This window comes from Phoca vitulina, unplaced genomic scaffold (genome assembly GCF_004348235.1).
Source record: "Phoca vitulina isolate PV1807 unplaced genomic scaffold, GSC_HSeal_1.0 scaffold61, whole genome shotgun sequence".
Lineage (NCBI taxonomy): Eukaryota > Metazoa > Chordata > Mammalia > Carnivora > Phocidae > Phoca > Phoca vitulina.
In genome coordinates this window covers 4,041,431-4,063,350 of record NW_022589764.1, presented here as the reverse complement: position 1 = coordinate 4,063,350, position 21,920 = coordinate 4,041,431, and the positions used below count along the sequence as shown (strand labels likewise).

At 48.2% G+C, this 21,920-nt stretch overlaps 1 protein-coding gene across 4 annotated transcripts in view; it reads left to right on the top strand.

Annotated features, from left to right (window-relative positions):
- The window catches only part of FAM169B (family with sequence similarity 169 member B), a 92,447-nt gene that overhangs the window by 14,831 nt on the left and 55,696 nt on the right, over window positions 1-21,920 (top strand). For 3 of the 4 annotated variants that reach the window (XR_004297770.1, XM_032391324.1, XM_032391328.1), the window contains exons 2-3: window positions 4,060-4,193; window positions 7,408-7,507. Coding sequence is in view for 3 of the 4 variants with exons in the window: in XM_032391324.1 (XP_032247215.1) it covers window positions 4,060-4,193; window positions 7,408-7,507 (234 nt within the window). In the remaining variant the exon portion in view is untranslated. The remainder of the gene's footprint in view (window positions 1-4,059; window positions 4,194-7,407; window positions 7,508-21,920) is intronic. The other variant, XM_032391325.1, reaches the window with a different exon arrangement.

Sequence of the window (21,920 nt, the reverse complement as noted above, 5' to 3'; positions counted from 1 at the left end):
CTGTTAGCATTTCACATCTGGAAGCCCCTGCCCAGAGTTGGCCTTCCATCCCCAGCGAGGGGAGCGTGGCCGCCCAGCTCAGCTCCAGAGCGCATGCGTAAAACACCCCCGACTTGTTTACTTCCTGGAGGCCCTTGGGCACTGCCCAAGTGTGCACTTGCGGTGTGGGGGGGTGGTAGGGGGGTGGGGGAGTGGGAGGCTTCCTTCCTCTTGGGGTTGTGTGTGTGTGTGTGTGTGTGTGTGTGTGTACGCATGCGCGTGCCTCCTGGGCTGGGGAGGGAGTCTATCTTCCTGCCAAGTTGGGGAGGGGTCTTTCTTCCTCTGGAAGGGCGGGGGTTCCCTTTCCCAGCGGGCATTGGATGCTCCCCCTCCTGCCTTAATCACTTCCTTTTTTCATTCCCACCCAGATTTCCAGAAAACAAACCCAAACATTTTGTGTGTGAGAGCGAAGCTGCTGGAGCTTTTCTAATGGGGGATTTCCCCCGCCCACCCCCACACCCACACCCCCCCAGACCGAGGAGTACTAATTAAACCCCGAAGGGCTGAAGAATTGAGCTCCCTTCCACTAGGCTGGTTTGCCTGCCCCAGGACACTTCTTAGGAGTGTGGGGTCCGAGCCCAGCTTGGAGGTTATTTAAAGGGGAAGGGGGCATGGGTGCTGCGTTGTTCTGTGAGTGTTGAGATGTTTGTAGCTGCCCTCCACTTCCCAGAGGGTTAATCTCTGTGTTTTAGGGCCCTGCTCCCCAGAGGCAGGCCTGATTCTTCTTGTGGGCTTCCTGCTGAGAAGCCCCCCCCCCCCCGCCCCCGCCCCAGGGCCAAGGGTGGCCTGGGGTTACTGTCCAAGGAGTTCTCTGAGGGGGGTCTCACAGCGTGCGGAACCAGCAGGGGAAATGATTTCGTGGTGTTCAAGGAGCAAAACACATTCATTGCATTTCTCATGACCACATGCGACCAGAACTGATGCCAGGTAACCCTTGGCAGCCTGTAGGGGAGCCCTGCAGGAGCCTTCCCGGGCCTCTCTAGGAGCACCCAGGCTTCTGGGCCCTGTGGCCATGGTGAGGTGCCCCCTCTCCCAAAGCCCTGAAGACCACAGTGTCCTCCCTGACCCCTGTCCCAAGGGGCCGAGTTGGGCTTCTCAGTGGAGCTGATGGATGCAACTGTCCTGGGAGTCCCAGACCTCACTGGAGGGCACTTGAAGGCCTGGGGCTGACAAGCATCTCTCCTTGAGAAGCACAGGCAGCAGAGAGTATAAACTGAGGGCAGGGGATCTTGACTCCCTCCTGGGGGCAGTTAGGGAACCGTGGTTGTTCAAGCTGCTTTCATGGGGCAGGCATGCAGCCTGAGCTGGGTGCTTCAGGGTTGAAGCAACCCTCTTTCCCGTTTGATCTTCTTAATTTATTTGAATGTGCACAGTCTTTTTTTCATACCTGTGGGAAGCCACTTGACTTTCTAGAAGAATGAATAGCAGTTTGAAAGAAGAGCCCAGCTAACCACCCACCCAAATTTCCTAAGTGCTCAGTGTGGGAAAGGCCTGGGGAGGGGTCTTCCGTGGCAGGGTGGGAGAGGAGACAGGCAAGCACACAAGGTGCTCTGAGGAGCACTCCGTGTTCCTGGGTTGGGAGAGAGTGGGGTCAGGCTGCCTCTCTTGCCCACCGAGTTCCTGTGTGTGCGGCCCTGAGGGAGTGGGAGGCGGCAAATGTGGATTCATTCCCATCCTAAACTGAGCTGGGATTCGAACATAGGACTCAGTGGCCCCCCGAGCCCTTGCCTTTTGGGGCTCCAGGAAGGCTTCTAGGAGTGCTGGTGTCTGAGATGGGCCTTGAGGATGTCAAGATAGAAGGAGTGAGGAGCGGGGGCATAAGAGCCTCTTGGGTGCTGTGAGGGGGAGGGGGCGTGGAATTCTAAGGGCCTTCTGGGCTGGGTCACTCACATAATCTGAGTGTTTTGCACAGATCCTGAGCTCAGTCAGACCTGCTGCTGACTAGCCAAGCATTCTCCTCTTGGCCTTGGTTTCCTCATCTGCAAATGGGGGTGAAGCTAACTCATTAAGATATGGGGTGGGGAGTACTCAGCATCCTGCTGCACCTCGGCCCCAGGGAACCCAGCTGGGTTATTTTGGTTGGTGGCTATGGAGGGTGGACAAGCAGGAGGGGTGAGGCTAGAGGCTGTTGTGAGCAGCTGAGCGTCAGGACTAAGGACGAGCATGGAGAGAGGTGAGGCAGGCTGGTCTTGGTGACAGGTTTGAAGTGGACCCTGAGTTAGGAGCCAGGATTCCAGCCTGGATCCATCCAGCCCCTATGCTCTAGGCTTGGAAGGCCCAGTAAGGAGTAGGGGGAGGGGCCTAGAGTTTTAGCCCGGGGCTCTGTCCGCTCAGTTGCGGGGAGCTTCTGGGCGCATGGGGAGGGGTCTGGGCTTCTTCGGCTGTGCGTGTACGTGGGTGTCTACAAGCGTGTGCCTTTCGCAGCAGAATATGTTGCCTATACGGACGTACAGCCCTTTATAGAGGGAGAGAGCCCAGAGTCCATCATTGACTTATTTCATTGTCATCAAGAGGACTGTTAATTCTTCGTCTTTATTTGAAACCTTTGTATCTGTGCATTTACAGTTGTCATTTTTTGGGACACATTTTATCCTCAAATACTTTTAAAAAAATTGAGTAGTGGGAGAATGTATTTGCTCACGATTTGTCACTCTGTGTGTGTGCCCACGACACGTTCAGTGTGTCAAGCCCAGGGCAGGAGGTGGGCTTATGCATAGGTGGGGTTCTTGTCCGCAGCCGCTCTGGACGTCCTCCCTTTTCCATGAACATTTCCCCCAGTAACTCGTCCATGGCGGTAACACTCACACGGGCAAACTCCTTAGACTGGAGACTTGAACCCTTTTGCCGCTAACAACAGCCTCTCTTTCCTGAAAAGTGGCTGGCAGGAAGGAATGGAAACTCAGAAAAGTGGGAAGCCACTATTTCTGTGAGTGAAGGCTTATCTGTCTTGAGGAGGTGGAGGATCAAGTGGCCGTTTCGGCAGCCTCCCCCCATAGGAGGCCCAGAGCCGAATCAGAGGCAGGATCCACAGAAAAGAGGGGGCCGCAGAACCCTCTCCCACTTGGGGACATGCCAGCCTGAGGCCGGCCAGCATCTCAGGGGAAAACTAACCACTGCTTCTGAGCTGAAGTGGATGCTATCAATTTGGATGATTCTTCGAGGATATAATTTTCCTCTACAAGTGTGAGGACAAGAAAGAGACACTGAGGAAGAGCCAGGGGGAAACGTGCAAATGAATATGTACAGTACTCTACCTGTGTATGGACACGTTTGCAGTTCCTACCAACAAGTACCTTTTAACTCTCTACATAACCGTAGCCCAGCACGAGGAGACGAGTTGGCAGATCTCATCAACCTGCACAGCGAATATGGAGGCTGGCAAAATCGTAACTCAAGCTGGATTTTGTCACAGTTATCAAGGTTCTCACCAGCTAGTGTGGGCTCTCCAGGTCCCTGCCTGTGCACGTAGCTGCTGGGGCTTCCCTCCGGGAAGATACCTGGGAAACCATTTGGTGGTTTGGTGTATGCAAGGAAGTTTCTGTAGCATCCTAAGGCGGGGGGGCAGGAAGAACTTCCTATCTCCCAGGGGTCGCTGCCAACCCTGCCATTGGGAATGTCTTCTATTTTCTTTTGGCACCTGATGCAGAACTATTTTTTCATTAAAAAAAAAAAGGGAAACGGGGCTCCCGGGTGGCTCAGTGGGTTAAGCATCTGCCTTTGGCTCAGGTCATGATCCCGGGGTCCTGGGATGGAGCCCTGCATCGGGCTCCCTGCTCATCAGGGGAGTCTGCTTCTCCCTTTCCTTCTACCCCTCCCCGTGCTCGTGCTCTCACTCTCTCTCTCTCAAATAAATAAAATCTTAAAAAAAAAAAAAACCTTGAAAAAAATAGGGGAACATGATTTTTACTGCAAGTGTTACTTGTATGCTTAAAAAAAAAAAAAACACTTCGGAAATGAGGGACTTCCCCTTTAACAAAAGAATAAAACTAATGTCATTTCTTGCTGTCTTTTTTCCCCTAGCAGGCGTTTACCCAGTGGATATTTTGGAAGAAGACCCTGAAAGGCATCGGGAAGCAGCCCTAGCTTATTATGCCACGCTTAGGGAAGGGATGCAGCCCTCAGTAGAGCTTTTCTCTCTTCCTACGGGGGAGCAGGTATGTGTGGTCTTCCTTGTTGGTAGAGAGCTCTGTAAAATCTAACTTACTAGAAAGTAGAACGTTAGTACTAGAAAGAGTATTATAGATTTAAAAACAACAACAACTACTTCTGGAGTGAATACTAGAATAATTGCACTTTGAGAAGCAGAAGGAATTCTAGAATGGCATTCTGGAGTCCTGAGGGTAAGTCTGGTTATGCAAGGTGGTGAGTGAGACAGTCTGCTATGAATCCCACATCTATCGCTTACTAGCTGTGTGACCTTGAGCAAGTGTCTTAACTTTTCTGGTGTTGGTGTTCTCATATCTAAAATTGGGACAATAACAGAGCTTACCGGGGTGCCTGGGTAACTGTCGGGAGAGCATGGGACTCTTGATCTCAGGATTGTGGGTTCAAGCCCCACGTTGGGTGTGGAGCCTATTTGGAAAAAAACCAAAAAACCAAAAAACCCCCCAGAACTTACCTTGTATTGTTATTACAAGGACTAAATGAGACCCTGTGTTTACGTAATGCTTGGTTGGGCCTCAGTTTCCCCATGTGTAAAATGACGGGCTTGGTTGCTCTTTGGTCTCTAAAGTTTGGCTCAGTTTTAAAATTTTGTGGTTTGGAATGAAGTTTTGTCAATTGGAATTTGGTTACATCAATGTGATTTTTAGAACTGATAGCCTTTTGGCTAAGGACTGGGAGAGAACAGAGAGAAATGAAAACCGTTTGTTAGGACGGTGGTACTGTGGGTGAAATTTTTAAAAATGTGTTATTTTGAAGAACGTTTTTTCTCATGCAGTAAGTGAAAAGAATATGTGAATCTTGGGTTGTACCTCAGTCGGTCACCTTTCTTTCAGATTTAAGTCTGATCTGTTCAAAGAGACAAGATTTTCTTGTTTTGTATGTAGAAGATTTTACTCGTACCAGATGATATCATTGCTGTCTGTCCAAGATAGTAGAGTTTTATTTCACTGTACTGAAGTTGTTCCAGAGTTCATTAGAACAGTGGCTTGTGCAGCTTATATAGTTGTGGCTTCCTTGAGACTTTGGAGATGCTAGTTCATAATCAACTCCTAGAAGAATCCCCTGGGTGATTCTACATTGTGGAGCTGCGGACTGAGGTCCCAGCACTCACACGCCTTCAGCGCCCCCTAGTGGCAGTCATGCCGAAAAAGGAAGCAAGCTCTCCGTTAGGGTTAGGGTTGCTAATTCTTTGGGGGAGCCAGGGGCTGTGGGCTGCAGGGTGGGATGGAGTGTGGGGAAGGCTAGGTGTAACCTGAGAAGCGGGTGAAATCCGAGAGCTCTGAAGGACTCTACGATGCCCTTTCAGTCCTCTGTTTTCATTTCACCCTTATTTCTGAGATTACATTACTTAAAAAAAAAAAAAACCTACTATGTAAGTATGTGCAGTGAATGAGTAATTTTAGTGTTATTAGCAAAAACATAATAAAATAGGACAGCCCTTAAAAATAAGTTGTTTTTATGTGATAGGAATGCTGAAAGGACTTTATAAATTTTCATGAGAATATTTTCAATTATTTTCCTACCATTTTGGCATTTCCTTAAGAAATGGTAGACACGCCCTATCACTTAGCAGTTGAAATAGTCTCATTTGGGGTAGTATCAGACTTCCTCATTGCTTTTAGCAAATTTAACTTTTCTTTTGGAATCCTGAGAAATTTTTCCAAACGAAAAGAAAGATGAGAAGGTGGTTTGAGGATATATCACACCACATTGCTCTAGTTCTCGGAAAAGTCCTAATTAACTGTTTCCAGTCTTGAAACTGCCCTATCACATTTAAAATACAATAATACTTATTGATTTTTCTGGCAATAAACCAGGGTATGCTCGTTGTATAATATTTAGGAACTATCGCCAGGGACAGAGAATATGAAAAAAACATCACAGTTAACTGCTGTGAACATTTTGACATGTTTCCATGATTTTTATTTCTGCATATACTTTTTAAACATTCAGGTCTCTCTCACAGTACAGTCCGGTCTGTAATAAACATCTTTCCATGTCGATACAATGCTTTGTACATTTTTTTTTAAAGATTTTATTTTTAAGGAATCTCTGCATCCGACGTGGGGCTTGAACTCACAACCCCGATATCAAGGGTTCCATGCTCCCCCCCAAACTGAGCCAGCCTGGCGCATCTGTACATGATTTTAATGGCCTCTAACAGCCCTCTGGTGGGTGAACTGTGCTTCACATAACCACCGCGGGAGGGGAGGGCCAGCTCGGAGACTCTCCCTGCACGTGCCTTGAAGACAGGGGGCTACCCAAATGTTTGCGGCTCTCAGAATTTGTTAGGAAACAGTTCTCTCAAAACATGGAGGCCTGCTATAAACTTTTACAGGTGAGCTGCCTGCCTAGCTCAGCCGACATCTTCTCTTTTCATTTTCTTATGCTCTCCTCGGTTTTCAACACAGACTTCGCTAATGGAACATGTTGACCTTTTGCTTTGGGAGCTGGGAGCAATGCGTCCGATGGCCACAGAGAGGGTTGGGATACTGGCGCTTTCCAGAAGGCTCTGGGAGGGTCCCAGCATTAGAGGCCCCCACACACGGCTTGGTGTTCCTCTTGTTCATAAGCAGATGGGCACCAGCACTGTTCTCTCTCTCTCTCTCTCACAGCAGAGGTTCTCTACCCTTGGGCTGCCCCAGAGCCAGAGCAGAGCCTGCAGGACCCACAGGGGGTGATGGGTTTATTGAGACCCCTTGCAGAGACCTGAGGCAGGCCAGCAGGCAGCCTGAATGGCATGGGGGTGGGGGTGGACACAGGCTTGTTCAGGCTGTTTCCATGGAGTGGCCTGGCAGGTGGAGGCCTGAGGTGGGGGTGTGGCCATCAGCTTTTGTAGGCTGAGGCCCCAAGGGGAGGGATCGGGGTGTGGAAGGCTGAGGGGGCCCGAAGCATATGGACGGCAAAGGCTGGAAGGGTATCCGCTGAGTGGGTGTTTAATCGGTACTTGGATGGATGGGCAGGTAAATGAGGGACGGGGACGGTTGGCCGGGTGGGAGACAGAGGAAGGGCCTTTGTTCCATCCCACTTGTGTTTAGCTCAGAGTGGGTAAGGTCTCCATTTTTACATTGCTTCCATCCTGTCAAATTAACCTCCGTGCAACAGTGTTCTTCCAGTGAATACTGCACTAATTAATTGGTAAGTAATTTCCTGTGCCCTTACTTTGATGACAGAACAAAATGGCGATTTTGTTATTTTTTTCAGGTTAAACTTGAAGCTTCGTCTGTTTGCTTTTGCACTGTGCACCGTGACGAACCTCAACATAAAATATTAGTCTTGGTTAATCCCCAGGACACGAAGACAGGTTGGTAGTTACTAATGGATTTAAAACACAGGGATTGTGATTTTATTGTTTACAACTAATGGAAAGAACTATGTCGGAAATGATGGCTGGACTCTGAGGCTGGACCTAGATGAATATCAAAGCAGGAGGGATGTATTTTCAGCGTTTAGACAGCTGATAGCTAGCGCATTATTTGTGTTTATTCACACACATGTGGGTTTTTGTATTAAGACACTGGACTCCCTCTCACCCACGATGGCTGTATCCTGAGCTGCTTTTGAGGGTAGCACTTGCGGTTCTTGTTAATAATCTGTAGGGGGTGCGTGCACAGGGTGGAGCTCCTTTGTTGGAGAGTCTCCCCGCCCTCTGCAGCATGAGGCCTCTGATGGTCAGTTTGCCCGGGGCCACACAGCTGGTGCACGGGAGGGGATTTTGCAAGGTGATGATTGGGTGGGGTTTTGTTTCTGGTGGGGAAGTTTATGTAATCTGTAACTCATTTATTCTTCCTCCGCATTATGAAGAGACCATTTGTGACTGATTTCAGCTCCTTGGAGTGAGTGCTGAGTTGTGTACGAGGCAGGGATCTGGGGCTGTTGGCCGTGGGCAGCACGATGGGGGAGGGGAGAAGGCTTGCAGCCCATCCCTCCACCTGGGGCCCAGAGCACCCATGAGCTGTAAGCAAAGCACCTTTGAAGTCTCTGACTTTGAGGGGGTCCCAATTGAAATTCAGTTCTATTTTAGAAATTTTCTTCTTGATTCTATTTTTCTGTGTTTTATGGATTTCCTTCCATGAACGTGTATTTATTGCTTCCCTCCTAAGAAGTTAAAAAACCAAACCAACCCTTCATCAGTCAGCCCTCCTTAAACGATGTGGGATCTGGTGAAAGTTTGGGGTTAGAGGTCTTTCACTATAATTTGCAAAGGGGGCTTCCTTCGGCTCTCCAGCCCCACTGGAGACAGACCTTCGCCTTTCACCCTGCGTGTCTGTCCAGGGGTTTGTACTCAGAGGATGCTCTGCCTGATTGGTGTCACAAAGCCCAAGGTGACATCCTTGATTGGAGAAAGTTATTCAGCACAAAGACTGTTGTTTATGCTTCTTTTCTTTCTTTTTTTTTTTTCATTTTATTTTATTTTATTTTTATTTATTTTTTTTTAAATTTTTTTATTGTTATGTTAATCCCCATACATTACTATGCTTCTTTTCTTATTAATCTGGAGACACGAGTGCGCTTAGCTAGCTGTCTGGGAGTTTTTGGCGTGTTGGCAAAGCCCCTTCATTGCTCCGAGGCTGAGGGTTGGCTGAGCTGTGTGTGAGAGCTTTAGGGTCACGGTTTGGGACCACTCCCGTTTCTGCCCCACAAAGCCTTGCCTGCCGTGAACAAAGGGGGGCCGTGAAAACCCCAGGCCTGCGCCTTTGCCTTGAATTTGGGACTCCCCCACCAGGTTAGGGAAAGTGACAAGATGTGCCCACAGGCACTCCTCAGTGAACAGATTGTCAAAGAACTCAAAATATCATTTGCCGATTCTAAGAAAATGTCCAAATAGCAGCAGCGCTTCGCCCCCTGCCTTTTTTTGGCATTTAACAACATCCTGGTTGTAGGTCTTTAACTATCATTTGCATAATGTAAACATATGACTGAGTCCTAAATCTGTTTCCTATTTATACTGTACTTAATTTTTTGGTTGTTTTCAAGAATGCATTGTAATAAATATTCATAAGCTCCAAGCCATCTCGCTCCGGACCTTTCCTTATGTATCATAGCGCTTTAAATCAAGTTTTCGCATGTTTTCCTACCGGCTGGGGCTCTGTGGTGCTCGCTGAAATTTTGAACGAGTTCCAAAAACCGCGCAGGTGTAATCCATACCTCATGCTCTTTAATCTGGTATTGAGAAGCCGACACGATTGCATAAATGCACCTCCCGTGGCTTGAAACATATGGACTCAGAAGCAGCTGATGGTATCCCTAGACCCTCTTCACCCGCGTGCTCAGTGGTGACCGTTGATCCTACTGTCCCTGGTTCCTTTGTAATTCTGCTGGAACGGTTGTATCTGGGAAGGCCGGGTGTGTGTTTGTGTGTGTGTGTGGTTAGATGGAATCTAAAAGGATCTGGCGCTGTTTGGTAAGCCCCGTCTGTGTATGAGTTAATTATTGAGAAGCTGGTTGAGTCCATCACAACCTTTCGAGATAACCCCGTGAACAAAGGAAGACCATCCTGGAGTTCTGAATTCCCAAGGGGGCAAGCAGTTAATGCTCATGACAGGCTGCTGTTAGGATGTAAGTAATGAGGCCCTCCAGCTTCCCCCTTGAAGAAGCTGGGGATGCACTTTCCAGAAAGGTGGTGTGGGAAGCACGTGTCTTCATCCCTGAGGGGTTCAGTCTGGACTGTTTCTCTGGTCAGAGGCTGGTTTGTCACCAAGGCTGCTGAGGACCCCCCCATTTTTTAGTTACCTCTGTACCTCTCAAGGGCCTTCTCTTTCATTTCTCCCTCCTTGTTTTGTTATTCCTCCTATTTTTAAATTATTAACGGATGTTAAGTGTTTACAGAGATAAAAAAAAGACTCCTTATCAAAAAAAGCTGTGGTCTTTTTTCTATTTCCTGCATTAAATCAAAACTGCTTACCCTAGCATTCCAGATTCCCATCAGTTGATGGCCTTTTGCCTTTCTCATTTCCTGCGATTTGCAGAATAGAATAGGATGAACCTGGACTTCGGTGTCCGAGACAACTACTTTGGCACCCTGGTTCTGCCACCTGACAGGGGGACCCAGAAAAGTGATTTGGTCCAAGCCAGTTGGTCATTTGCAAAATGGGACATCCCACTTCATAGAGTGTTTGGGGGAATGAAGTGATTTGTGGCAGAACATCTGATGCTCTGGAGCCTCCCGGGCAGAGAGTAGTCACGACCCTAGCAGAATTATTCCATCATGGAGCACCTTTCCTTGATTTTCCTTCGTCTTCGGGTGTTGTGTTATAGAAGCATGGGATTTTTTTTTTTTTTAAGATTTTATTTACTTGACAGAGAGAGAGAGAGAGAGCACAAGTGGGGAGCGGCAGGCAGAGGGAGAAGCAGACTCTCCCCCCTGAGCAGGGAGCCTGATGTGGGGCTCAATCCCAAGACCCTGGGATCATGACCTGAGCTGAAGGCTTTATCCATCTGAGCCATCCAGGCGCCCCTAAAAGCATGGGATTTTAGTGTGGGAGGCCTTCTTGTCCACTGCGGGCCAAAAGTTGGCAGCTGAATTCCCTCCCTGATGAATTCTCCTTGCATACCTCATGGATAGGAAGGCAATACCATGATAGGCCAGGTTAGTCTGTTTTTGAAGAGCCCTAACAGTAAGAGAGTTGTTCCTTCTACTGATCCCAAACTGCCTCATTGGATAAAGGTCATACAGTCTATCCACAAGCAACCAATGATCAAGGATGAGCCAGGGAGGATGTGTCTCTACACCACCTGGGTAAAGAAAGACTCCGATGGCAGTTCTCATCCTCAGAAGGCACAGTGGGCCCCAGCATTGAAGTGAGCTGCTGAAAAGCAGACGTGACCTGGGACTGCATTAATGGAAGATAATCCCCCAGTGCAATTACAGCTCTGTTCTCTTTGGTGCTGCTCAGGCCCCTTAGGAAGCAAACTGGCACTTATCCATGCAGAAGAATGGGGCGATGAGAGGGCTTGAAACCATTTGAACAAGGCTTGAGGAACCCGGGGCTGTTTAGCTTTGGAGGAGGGATGCAGGGGTCCGGAAGCTCATGTTCAAAGGGTTGTTTCGATCATTAGATTCAGTATTTTCCAAGATGATTTTCGGTGGTGCGATTGAATTCCAGAAGGAGAAAAAGGATGGATGATCTTTTGAATTTTAGTTCAATCCTAAATATATCAAGGAAAAAGTTTTCCTTTTCCACGAATATGCCTTTGATGCTTATCTAACCCTTGTTCATCTTAAAAACAAAGGAAAAAAAGAAAATAGGTCTCCCTGTTGAGAGCCTGTAGCTAGACCTGAAAGATTTGTCTAAGATTTATTTTTGTAACAGCCAATGATGCCTCTTTTGTGGTAGGGCTAATAAGGCTGGTGTATGATTCTGTCAGAAGGAGGAAGGTGGGGTCTGGGGAGCGCTGGCGTCTGCATCCTGGAATGGCCTGTTCTATTCTGGGACAGCTCTGACTAGTAGAACATTCTTAAGGAGTCCAAACTGATATGCCCATATGTCTCCTGCCTGGCCTGGTGCCCCCACTGGGGCCGTCCTAGCTTATAGGCATGGCTCCTCCACAGGACAGATACTCCCAGGCTTGGGCCAGCTGCTGTGTCTGTCAAGCGTTCCTCGTTCTTCAATTGCTCCTCCTGTCACGTTGCCTCCAGAGCTCATGCCATCCTGGATTCTTCATTCAGATCTAGGCTTCTCCTGGAACATGGCATCCAGGACCCATGTCATGGATGCTACTATGGAAAGAAGCTGGGTTTTGGAGTCAATTAGACCAGACTTCAAGTCCTCTGTCCCTGGTGAGTGGGGTGGCCTGGGTTCGGTTATTTAGCATCTCTGAGCTTCCGCTTCCTTTCTTTTTACTCAGTGGTCTGGCCTATGGCCCAGCAGCAAGGCATCACCGGGAAGCTTGTTAGAAATGCAGGAGCTTGGGCCCCCCTCAGACCTGCTGAGTTAGAATCTATACTTTAACAAGATCCCCAGGTAACTGGTGCACATTACCATCTGAGAAATGCTTGCTCAAGAACAGGGAGACGTGAGTGGTGGCTGAGAGCTTTTCTCACTCCCCTCGGACATTCTGCTTCCCCCAACTCAGCCTCAGTGTGCCTTGGCATTTCAGTAGAACCAACTCGCCTCCAGCTGACAGCTCATTACCGTGCATATCTGGCTTCTGGGCTTTTTAAACACAAACTTATTATTAAGACATGGCCCTATCCTCCCAAATTTGTGGAGTTGATGTTTTGAACTTACAGTAGAAACTACTTTTATTCCCGTTATACATATAAACAGATTTGTTACTACATAATTCACATATCATACAATTACCCATTTAAAGCATACAGTTCAACGTTCAATGGTTGTTAGTATATTCACAGAATTGTGCATTTATCACCACATGTAATTTTCACGATCTCTAAAGGAAACCAACGTGTCTCCCCTTAGGTATCACTTCCTTCTGCTCACCTCTCCTCCTCAGCCTTGGGCAGTCTATTCTGTTTCTTTGAATTTGCCTATTCTGGATTTTTCGTACGAATGGAATCATGCAATGGTTGTCTGATTTCTTTCACTTAGCATGATGTTTTCAAGGATCGTCCATGTTGTAGATGTTTCAGTACTTGGTTTATTTTTATACTATTCCATTGTATGGATATACTGCATTTTGTCTCTCCATTTACCAGTTGATGGGCATTTGGGTCATTTCTGTCTTTTGGCTATTACGAATAATGGTGCTGTGGAAATTCATATACAAGGTTTTGTGTGGGTAGATGTGCGTCTGTCTTTTCTAGTCAGTGTTTTTGTTTCCTTCGGATAGATACCCAGAAGTGCAGTTGCTGGATCATATGGTAGTTTTATTTGACATTTTGCGAGGACACTCCAGACTTTTTTCCACAGTGGCTGCCCCAATGTACGTTCCCACCAATTGTGCACAGGGTTCCCTTTTCTCTATATCCTCCACATTGTTATTTCTTGTCTTTTTGATAGTAGCCATTCCAACAGATAGGAGGTGATGTCTCATTATTTTGGTTTGCATTTCCCTGATGGTTAGTGATATTGAACACTTTGTCATGTACCTGTTGGCCGTGTGTGTGTCTTCCTTGGAAAAATGTCTATTCATATTACATGTGTTCTGAGACTCAGTTTCCAATGTGTGGAGGGGGTGTTTTCCCACACAACACCAAGTAGTTCTCCATATACCAGCTGGGTGTTACACTATTCGACTCAATGGGTTGAATTCTGAATGGGTGTTACACCATTCAACTCAATTCTGATACTATCTACCCAGAGGTAGATGGGACAGGGTAGAGGTAGATATGTCCTTAGAAGCATAAAAGTTTAAAATTTTTACTATCAGTTTATCTGTGTTTGGTTGTTTATGCTTTTGGTGTCATATCTAAGAAGACTTTGCTTGCTGGAAGAGTAAGTCCTTCTATCCAGTTAGATGAACTCTTTCTTACATCAGATCTCAAGGGGTAAGGGTTTAGTTCTACAAGACTCTCCGCATCCCCTTCAGACACCAGTTGCAAGCCCAGATTGCTACTTTGACTTCTGACCAACTGGCTACAGATTGGACGTTCCCACAACCTTCTCTTTGAACTTCAGATGCCAATTGAACATCTAGGTTGTTAGCTGTGCTTCAGACCGCGTGGCTATAAATCGGTTTCCCACTTCTTTAGTTTGATTTGTTTGCTAGAGCGGCTCACAGAGCTCAAAGAAACATTTGACGTACTACATTACTGGTTTATATCAAAGGATCTAACTCAGAACAGCCAGATGGAAGAATTGTGTAGGGCAAGGTTTGGGGAAAGGGCGAGGAGCTCCTCATGTTCACCAGCCTGGAAGCTCTCTGAACCCTCTCCTTCGTGATATGGGCATGATAGGTTACATCATTGGCCACTGGCAATTGATTTGACCTCTAGCCTCCTCCTCTTCTCAGAGGTAAAGGTGGTGGACTGGAAGTTCCCATGACTAATCCCATGGCTGGTTCTCCTGACAACCAACCTCTGTCCTTAGAAGCTCCAAAAGTCACCTTGTTAACATAACAAGAGACACCTTTGTCCCTTAAGAAATTGCAGTGGTTTTAGGAGCTCTGCCAGAAACTGGGGATGAAGATCAACTATATATATTCCTTATTATAAATCCCAGTATCACATGGATCTTATGCCCATTTTGTAATCGGATTGTTTATTTGTTTGTTTGTTTGTTTTTGCTGTGGAGTTGTAGGAGTTCTTTATATATTTTGAAAGCTAACCCTTTATCACATACGTGATTTGCAAATGTTTCCTCCTGTTTTGTGGGTCGCCTTTTCATTTTGTTGATGGTTTTCTTTGCTGTGCAGAGGCTTTTCAGTTTGATGTAGTCCCACTTGTTTATTTTGCTTTTGTTGCCTTTGCTTTTGGTGTCAGATCCAAAAAAGTCATTGCCAAGACCAATGTCAAGGAGTCATTGTGGTTTTTAAAAAATTTTATTTATTTTATGTTTATTTTTATTTTTTAGAGTCACTGTGGTTTTGATTTGCATTTCCCTGATGACTAATGATGTTGAACATCTTTTCAAGTGTTTACTGGACATTTTTATATCTTCTCTGGAGAACTATCTATTCAGACTCTTTGCCCGTTTTTACATTGGATTATTTGTGTTCTGGTTTTTGAGTTGTAGGAATTCTTTATATATTCTGGATACAAGATCCTTATTAGATACATGATTTTCAAAAATTTTCTCCTATTCTATGGGTTGTCCTTTTACTTTCTTAATGGTGTCCTTAGAAGCACAAAAGTTTAACATTTTTATTATGCTCAGTTTATCTGTGTTTGGTGGCTTGTAGTTTTGGTGTCACATCTAAGAAAACTTTGCTTGTTGGAAGAGTAAGTCCCTGTATCCAGTTAGAGGAACTCTTCCTTCTGGTTGTTAAGTTAATGTCATGTAACCTTCAGAAGGTGTGCATTCTTTCTTTTTTTATTTTAAGTTTATTTATTTATTTTATTTTGAAGTTATCTCTGCACCCCAACGTGGGGCTTGAACTCACGATCCCGAGATCAAGAGTCCCATGCTCCACTGACTGAGCTGGCTAGGTGCCCCTGAAGGTGTGCATTCTTAATTTTTTAATCCAAGTAATTAAAAAAAAATGCTGTTTTTATTTTTGTTTTTAAGTAGGCTCCACACCCAGCATAAAGCCCCTCATGGGGCTTGAACTCACCACCCTGAGATCAAGACGTGAGCTGAGATCAAGAGTCTGCTGCTTAACCGACTGAGCCATCCAGGCGCCCCCGAAAATGCTGTTTTTTTTTAACTCATGCAGCAATTATACCACTGAACATACACCCAAACCACTATTTAGCATACATCTCTAGTTCATCCACAAGGAAATTTAAAGAGCTTTTATGAAATGCATGCCTGAAATTAAGAATGGGGGGAAATCTGGCCAGTGAAATTAAGATTACTTATGTTTAATAATTTTCCTAACACTAGCCTGGAACACTTGTCAGAAGAGGGAGTGAGGCCAGTGTGTCTTCTTTGGTCTTGGTGAATTTCTGCTGATTTTAAATCCAATCTTTGTTTCCTAGGGTCGTTATGTACCATCTTTTATAATTCACTCTAGACTCTCATTAAGAGGGGATGTTCGGGGAACCAGGCATTGGTTCCAAGATCTACATCTTCCCCTTACACACTAGGATAGCAGTGGTTCATTCTGGGGTTTTCTGGCCTCCCATGCTCTCAGAGATTAAGGGTTACAACTTTAGGATCACATTCGCAGGACTTTCTGGCCTCTGGGACATAAATTCACTGTGTCTAGAGATTTGAGCTCCTCTGAAAGTAGCTAATGCACCCCCTCTTGCCTTTCCACTATTTCCAGTTGCCAGCCTTGCTCCTAATTTGGCGACCCTCCACCTTCCCAGTGAAGGTGGTCCTCTGTGACCTAATATTAGAGCATCTGGCTAAGGTGCGTTCCTCCCTCCAGGTTCTCCCCTTGGAATCGAGTCAGCCTCCCCAGGCTGCTCACTCTATTTTCCTGAATATTTTCCCAGCCTGCCCAGACTTACTCAGTGCTCCAGCCTTTCCCATGTGATCTTAAAGGATTGTGCTGGGCCTGGGGACCTGTCCTTGGTTATGAAGGGCCGCCCATCCTCTATACTTGTTCTTTTAACCTCTGACCCTTTCTGTTTGGGAGGTCTCTCTGCAAAGTTCTGGGCCACATGTGTAATTTTCCTAGATGATCTCTACCTGTTTTCCATGTTAGGAAACTTGCCAGATTTTTTTTTTTTTCCTAGCACTTTTTCGGATAATTATCTGTTCAGGTTTTTTTTTTTTTTTTTCATATAAAACCCAGTGGTCAGATGATCAGAGAGGATGAGGAGGAATGTCCAGAGGCTGATTAAAAATGGCAATTTATAATTACGTCAAATGAAGGAGAACTAATGCCACAGTGCTATAGGAATTTCCAGAATAAAGGGTCATTTGGGTCTTGCTGGGTGTAGGGAGGGGCCAACCCTGGTTCTTGGTAGGGAAGTGGCGATCCGGTCAAAATAGGGGGCAGGAATTCTCCTCTATTTCCTGGGACCTCTGGTTCTCTCTCCGGGCACTTGGGCTCACTGGGGGTCACACAATGATCACAGACGCTGCTCTTCTGCCCTACAGGGCTGGGGCTCTGGACCTGAAGGAGTACCTGCAGAGGCCCAGGGGACCCGGAAGGTGGCCCCCACCACCCACTCCGAGCAGCTCCCCATCTTGGAGGGTCTGACCATGACTCACACCAGTCCCTTCTTTGAATATTTTGAAGTTTCCTTTCACAGAACCTTCTCCCCGGCCCTTGGCTGCAGGGAGGCCATGCTGAGGGCAGGGAGAGAAAGATGACTAGTGATGCTCTGGAGGATGGGTGGGTTCTGGGGCTGGAGACATGGGGGTCCTGTTTGGATCTTCAGCCCTTTGCAGATGCCTTACGCATGACCAGATGGGACGATGAATAGAAGGAGAAGCCAACAAATCCTTGGGAGGTGCTTAGCGCCCAGGGGAGGGATGCTGAGGGCTTGCCTGGTGGGGAGGGTTGGAGAAACAGTGGGAATGACAGGATTGGGGGTGGATTGCAGGTGCGGGAAGGAAGGGCTGGGAATGGCTTGGGTTGCAGCTGGGCTGGCGGTGGTGCCAACAATGTCGGGTGATTTGGAAGGAAAAATTTGGGGCGAGGGTAAGCTGAGCTCATGTCCGAAGTGTCTGTGGGACCTCAAATTGGAGGGAGGAGTCTGGGTGGGGCCCTGGGCCCTGGGCTCACCTTCAGTGTGGGGCACATCACTTTGTAGTTGGTCCCTGGTGGCTGTTCATCTCTCCAGTCATTTCCTATGGCTGATCTTAGGTGGATGGTCAGCTCTTGGTGGGGGGGTGGGGTGGGGGCTCTTCCCAGAGGTGTTGGCTAAATTCTCGTTAGCTCCCTGTGCAGGGCAGACAGACGTGTGCAGGGGAGGTGGCCAGGCTGACAAACAGAAAGCAGGATCCTTCCGGAGAAGGCAGCCGGAGGAGAGACTGTTTGCTGTCTTTACCACATGTTGACTTCTCTGGTTAGAACATGTATCCCCCTAGCTGGCTTCCAGGATGTTTTGTGACCAAGCATAACACTCATCCTTCAAATTGCTGCTAATTTATTTACAGTTTTTGGTGATTGCATGTCATGTGCACCCTGAGAAAAACAAGCAGGGAATCAGAAAATGATGATTTTTTCCTGGAAAAGCATGCCCATTCTAGGCCTGCAGCGACAGCAAGAGCCAAGGCAAACATTCAGATGAAACTGGAACCACTGCGGAGCCCGCCTTCCCGGTGGCTGTCGTGGGCCGGGTGGGATTGCGACACGCCGGGCCCGAGTCCAGGCCGACTCTGGGCTGCATTCGGGGCAGGTGGGTGTGGAGTCGGGGATGGGACGTGCGCCCCTGAGCTGCCCGGGGGCCTTCAGAATTGGGGAACCCTACCTGGGATGCTCCTCACCCTTGAGCGTGCTGTCCAGACTTTGGGGGACGAGTCAAGGAGGGAAGGCCCGAAGGTGGTGGTGGAAGGGTGCCTTGAATTTCTGACCCCCAGAAAGAGACCCAGCTAGGGCAGCTCCTTGTCCTGAGTGGGCCTTAAAGGGAGAGGCCTGGCCTCCTGGCGTGGGGGATGGTTGGGGCTTAAACACAGCTCTGTTTAGCAGGATGAGCCTGTCAATCTGACCCAATAAAATGGTGGTTTCTGTATGTCCGGTAAAAAGCAAGCTACTATGGGGCGGGGGTGGGGGGGGGGTGGGCGGAGGAGAGGCTTGCAGGCCTGGTGAAATCTGAATTCAACGTGAGGAGAAGTAATTGCAGTTTTTCTGCTTTGAAGCGTGAGGACCCCACAGACTCACGAAACCTAGTGTCCAGGGACCACCTGGTTAGTAGGCTCCTCACTGGTGTAGCTTCCCATGATCGTGTGGACGTTGGGTCTTGGTGTTCGTTTGTTTTTTTTCCTTGAAGATTTTATTTATTTCTTTGACACAGAGAGAGAGCACACAAGCAGGGGGAGCCAGCAGAGGGAGAGGGAGAAGCAGGCTCCTCGCCAAGCAGGGAGCCCGATGCAGGGCTCCATCCCAGGACCCCAGGATCATGACCTGAGCCAAAGGCAGATGCTTAACCAACTGAGCCACCCAAGTGCCCTGGATCTGGGAGTTTTGAGTCTGTACTTGCCTTTTGGGTAATGCAAAGGTCAACGTCAGCTGAGGACGGGTCCCTCCTCCCACCTTCCACACAGGTAGAGTCCCATGTAAGTGGGTTTGACAGTTTGGGGGAAAAGAATTCTGGCCAGGAATGCAGCTTCAGTTTAGAAACCTGTTCCTTCTAGCCGTGAAGGCGACCCCCAGGTTCAGGAGGACCAGAGTTCACTTAAGCCAGAGGGGCTCCGAGGGTTCTATTTTCCTTGGGCAGTGATGGATGCAGATTGAAGAACTATGCGCAGCGACAGCATCGTGTTTTGGGAACACATGTTGGCTATTGTTTGGGATTTTCTTCTTTATTCCCTGTTAATTTATGGCACTTACTGTGAGTTGGATTTAAATGTAGGGGAAAACAGCATTCCGCAAACAAAGACATGTCATTCTTACCAAGGGACTAATGGTATTTGCGAAACAGGGAAGGTCTGAGGAAAATATTTCTAGCGCCAAAGATAGAGCCATTGTCTGGGGGCAGGGGTGCGTCTGGGAGGCATCTGAGGGTTTTACCAGTGCACTGTGGGCTGTCTGCACTTCTCTCTGCTTCCCTGGGGCCTGAGAAACTCGCTGCACTTGCCTTGGTCGGTCCAGCCTGGTGATTTTTAAGATTCCTTTCCTCCATGCACTAGCTTTGGTGCGGGCTTCTTTCTGCTCCAACACCTTGCAGTCCAGCTGTAGCTCAGGATCCAGCCACCCCATCTTGCCCCTCTTCGCTGAGTTAAAATCTAGACTCATGAAAACAAAATTGCTTAAGGCAACAAAGGCCTGAGAGCCACAGGGAGCCTGTTGCGAATATATTGCAAACCAGATGTTTCTCCATGGCAGAGAGGCGCCCGAGTTCATGGGGCATCTGGGGAAGTGTTTTCCTTTAAGGAAGACATCTGTATGGAAATGGCAGCCCGAGTAATGTGATGTGACAGTTGCTATGTCAACTTGCGTATTTTTCTCCTCCCCTTAAATTATTGACCGGCTCGCTCAATGTTGCATAAAAGTCATGCAATGCCTTGGAATGTGTTTATGTGCTGTCCTCTGCCAGAACTTTTCAGAATTTTTTCTTCCCCCCCTACGTGTATTTTGCTTTTGGGAAGATGGCCTGTCACTTTGGTTTAACTGTGCTCTTTTTTTTTTGTCGAACTACATATTTCTTAGATTTGTAACGGGGCAATTGATGTCAGCTTAGAGTCCAGGGGAGCCATCAAGGTGGGGCGGGGGGGGGGGGCAGCAGGGGACTTAAAGCCCTTTCAGTTGTGATTGAAGAAGTATAGACCAGGGACCAGTACGTGAACAACTTGCGGTTAGTGCGAGGGGGTAAGATGTATGTGTGTCAGCCCTTTCCGTCTTTGGTTCCCAGGATGGTATGGGGGCAGGGACCTTCTCTGTGTCTCTGCTCAGCTCCGGGCTGTGTATCCAGCTGCCTCCTGGCTGCCCTGACCTCGATCTCTCTAACAGGCATTTCAAAACTGAAACCTTCACGTCTCCATCTTTTGGTCTTCCCTTCTTCCTGGTGGAGGCACCTGTGTTTTTCACTCAGGCTCGAGAGCTGGCCGCCACCCCAACCTCCCCTGTCTCTTCTGCCTTAGACCAGTCCGATACCCAGGGATGTTTTCCCTCCCCTGGGCATCTCACTCCCCACCAGCATGACTGCTCTGCAGTCAGCCCCTGCTCACTTCTTGTCTGGATCACCGCAGCCTCCCATTGTCCTCCCTGCCTCCAGCCTCACCTGAAACCATTCTCTACACCCAGGCAGTGAGATGCTTCTCCAATGACCTTTTTTTTTTTTTTTAACTTCAAAAGGGCTAATTCCTCCTACCTGGCCATAATCCAACTGTTCTCTCTAAAACACCACTCTGATTCTGTCTCTCATTGGCCAGACTCTTCCAGAGACTTTCTGTGAAGCTCATACCTCAGCCTGGCCCCCACAGCCCCCAGCTGTGAAGCCCAGTCTGGCTCAGGCCTTTGACTGGCACTCTTCCCGCAGAAAGACTGCTGTGGTGTGAATGTTTGTGACCCCCATAAATTCATATGTCGAAATCCAAACCCCAGTGTGATGGCTTTAGGAAGTGGGGTTTTGGGGAGGTGCTCCACCTCATGAATGAGAATCGTGTCCTTACCCAAGAGATCCCAGAGGACTCTCTTGCCCCTCCCGCCATGTGAAGACCCTGCCAGAGGTTAGCAGCTTGGAACTTGGAAGAGGGAGGGTTCCAGCCAGAACCCGCTCATGCTGGCGCCCCGATCTCAGACTTCCAGAACTGTGAGAACTATGCTTCTGCTGTTTATAAGCCTATAGATGTCTATGACATTTTGTCCTGGCAGCCCCAGTGGATGAACATATAGCCCCTGGGTGGGTGCGTGATTGCCGCTCATGTCTGGGAGGTCATGGTGTGTGTAGTCATGGCCCGGTCACCTGTCTTGCCCCCACTGGTGCCAAGGACAGTGCCTGGCACTTGTCAGTGCTGAGTAAATGGCCGACCCCGCCCCCTCCCGAAGTGCAAAATGAAATCCTTAGGCATCCACTGTGGTAAGGTCTTTCTGTGCTGGTCTCTCCTTTCTTGTCATAGTGTCTTGGCTTGTCTCTTCCTCATCCTTCATTTCTGTCTCTCCGACTCTGTGAGCTTTCACGGGGGCCTGGCCCCTGGCTCTGTCCTCCTGGCTCTCTGTCGGTTCCTTCACCTGGAGCACGGGGGCTCCGGAGCCAGCAGGACCCCGTTCACATCCGGCCCCAGTGGTGCTGTTTGTAGGCACATGCCCTTGAGCAGGTTTCTTAACCCCTCTGAGCGTCGCCTGGAACACACGAACCAGCTGTGGCAAGCAGGAACCGCGATCCCGCCCTTGGTGTCGTGCCAGACGCTGGGTGAGTGTCTGCACCTGTGGTTGTGGGACGTGTTATTGTTTTAGAACTGTAACTGGGTCATGTCCCTTTATTGCCTCCAAAGCATGATGGCTGGCGGTGGTGTCCAGAGTAGGGCCCTCGAGTCCTCCCTGACTGGCCTCCTCCCTGTGCCTTCCTGTCCTTGCCTGGCATGCTGTGTGCCCTC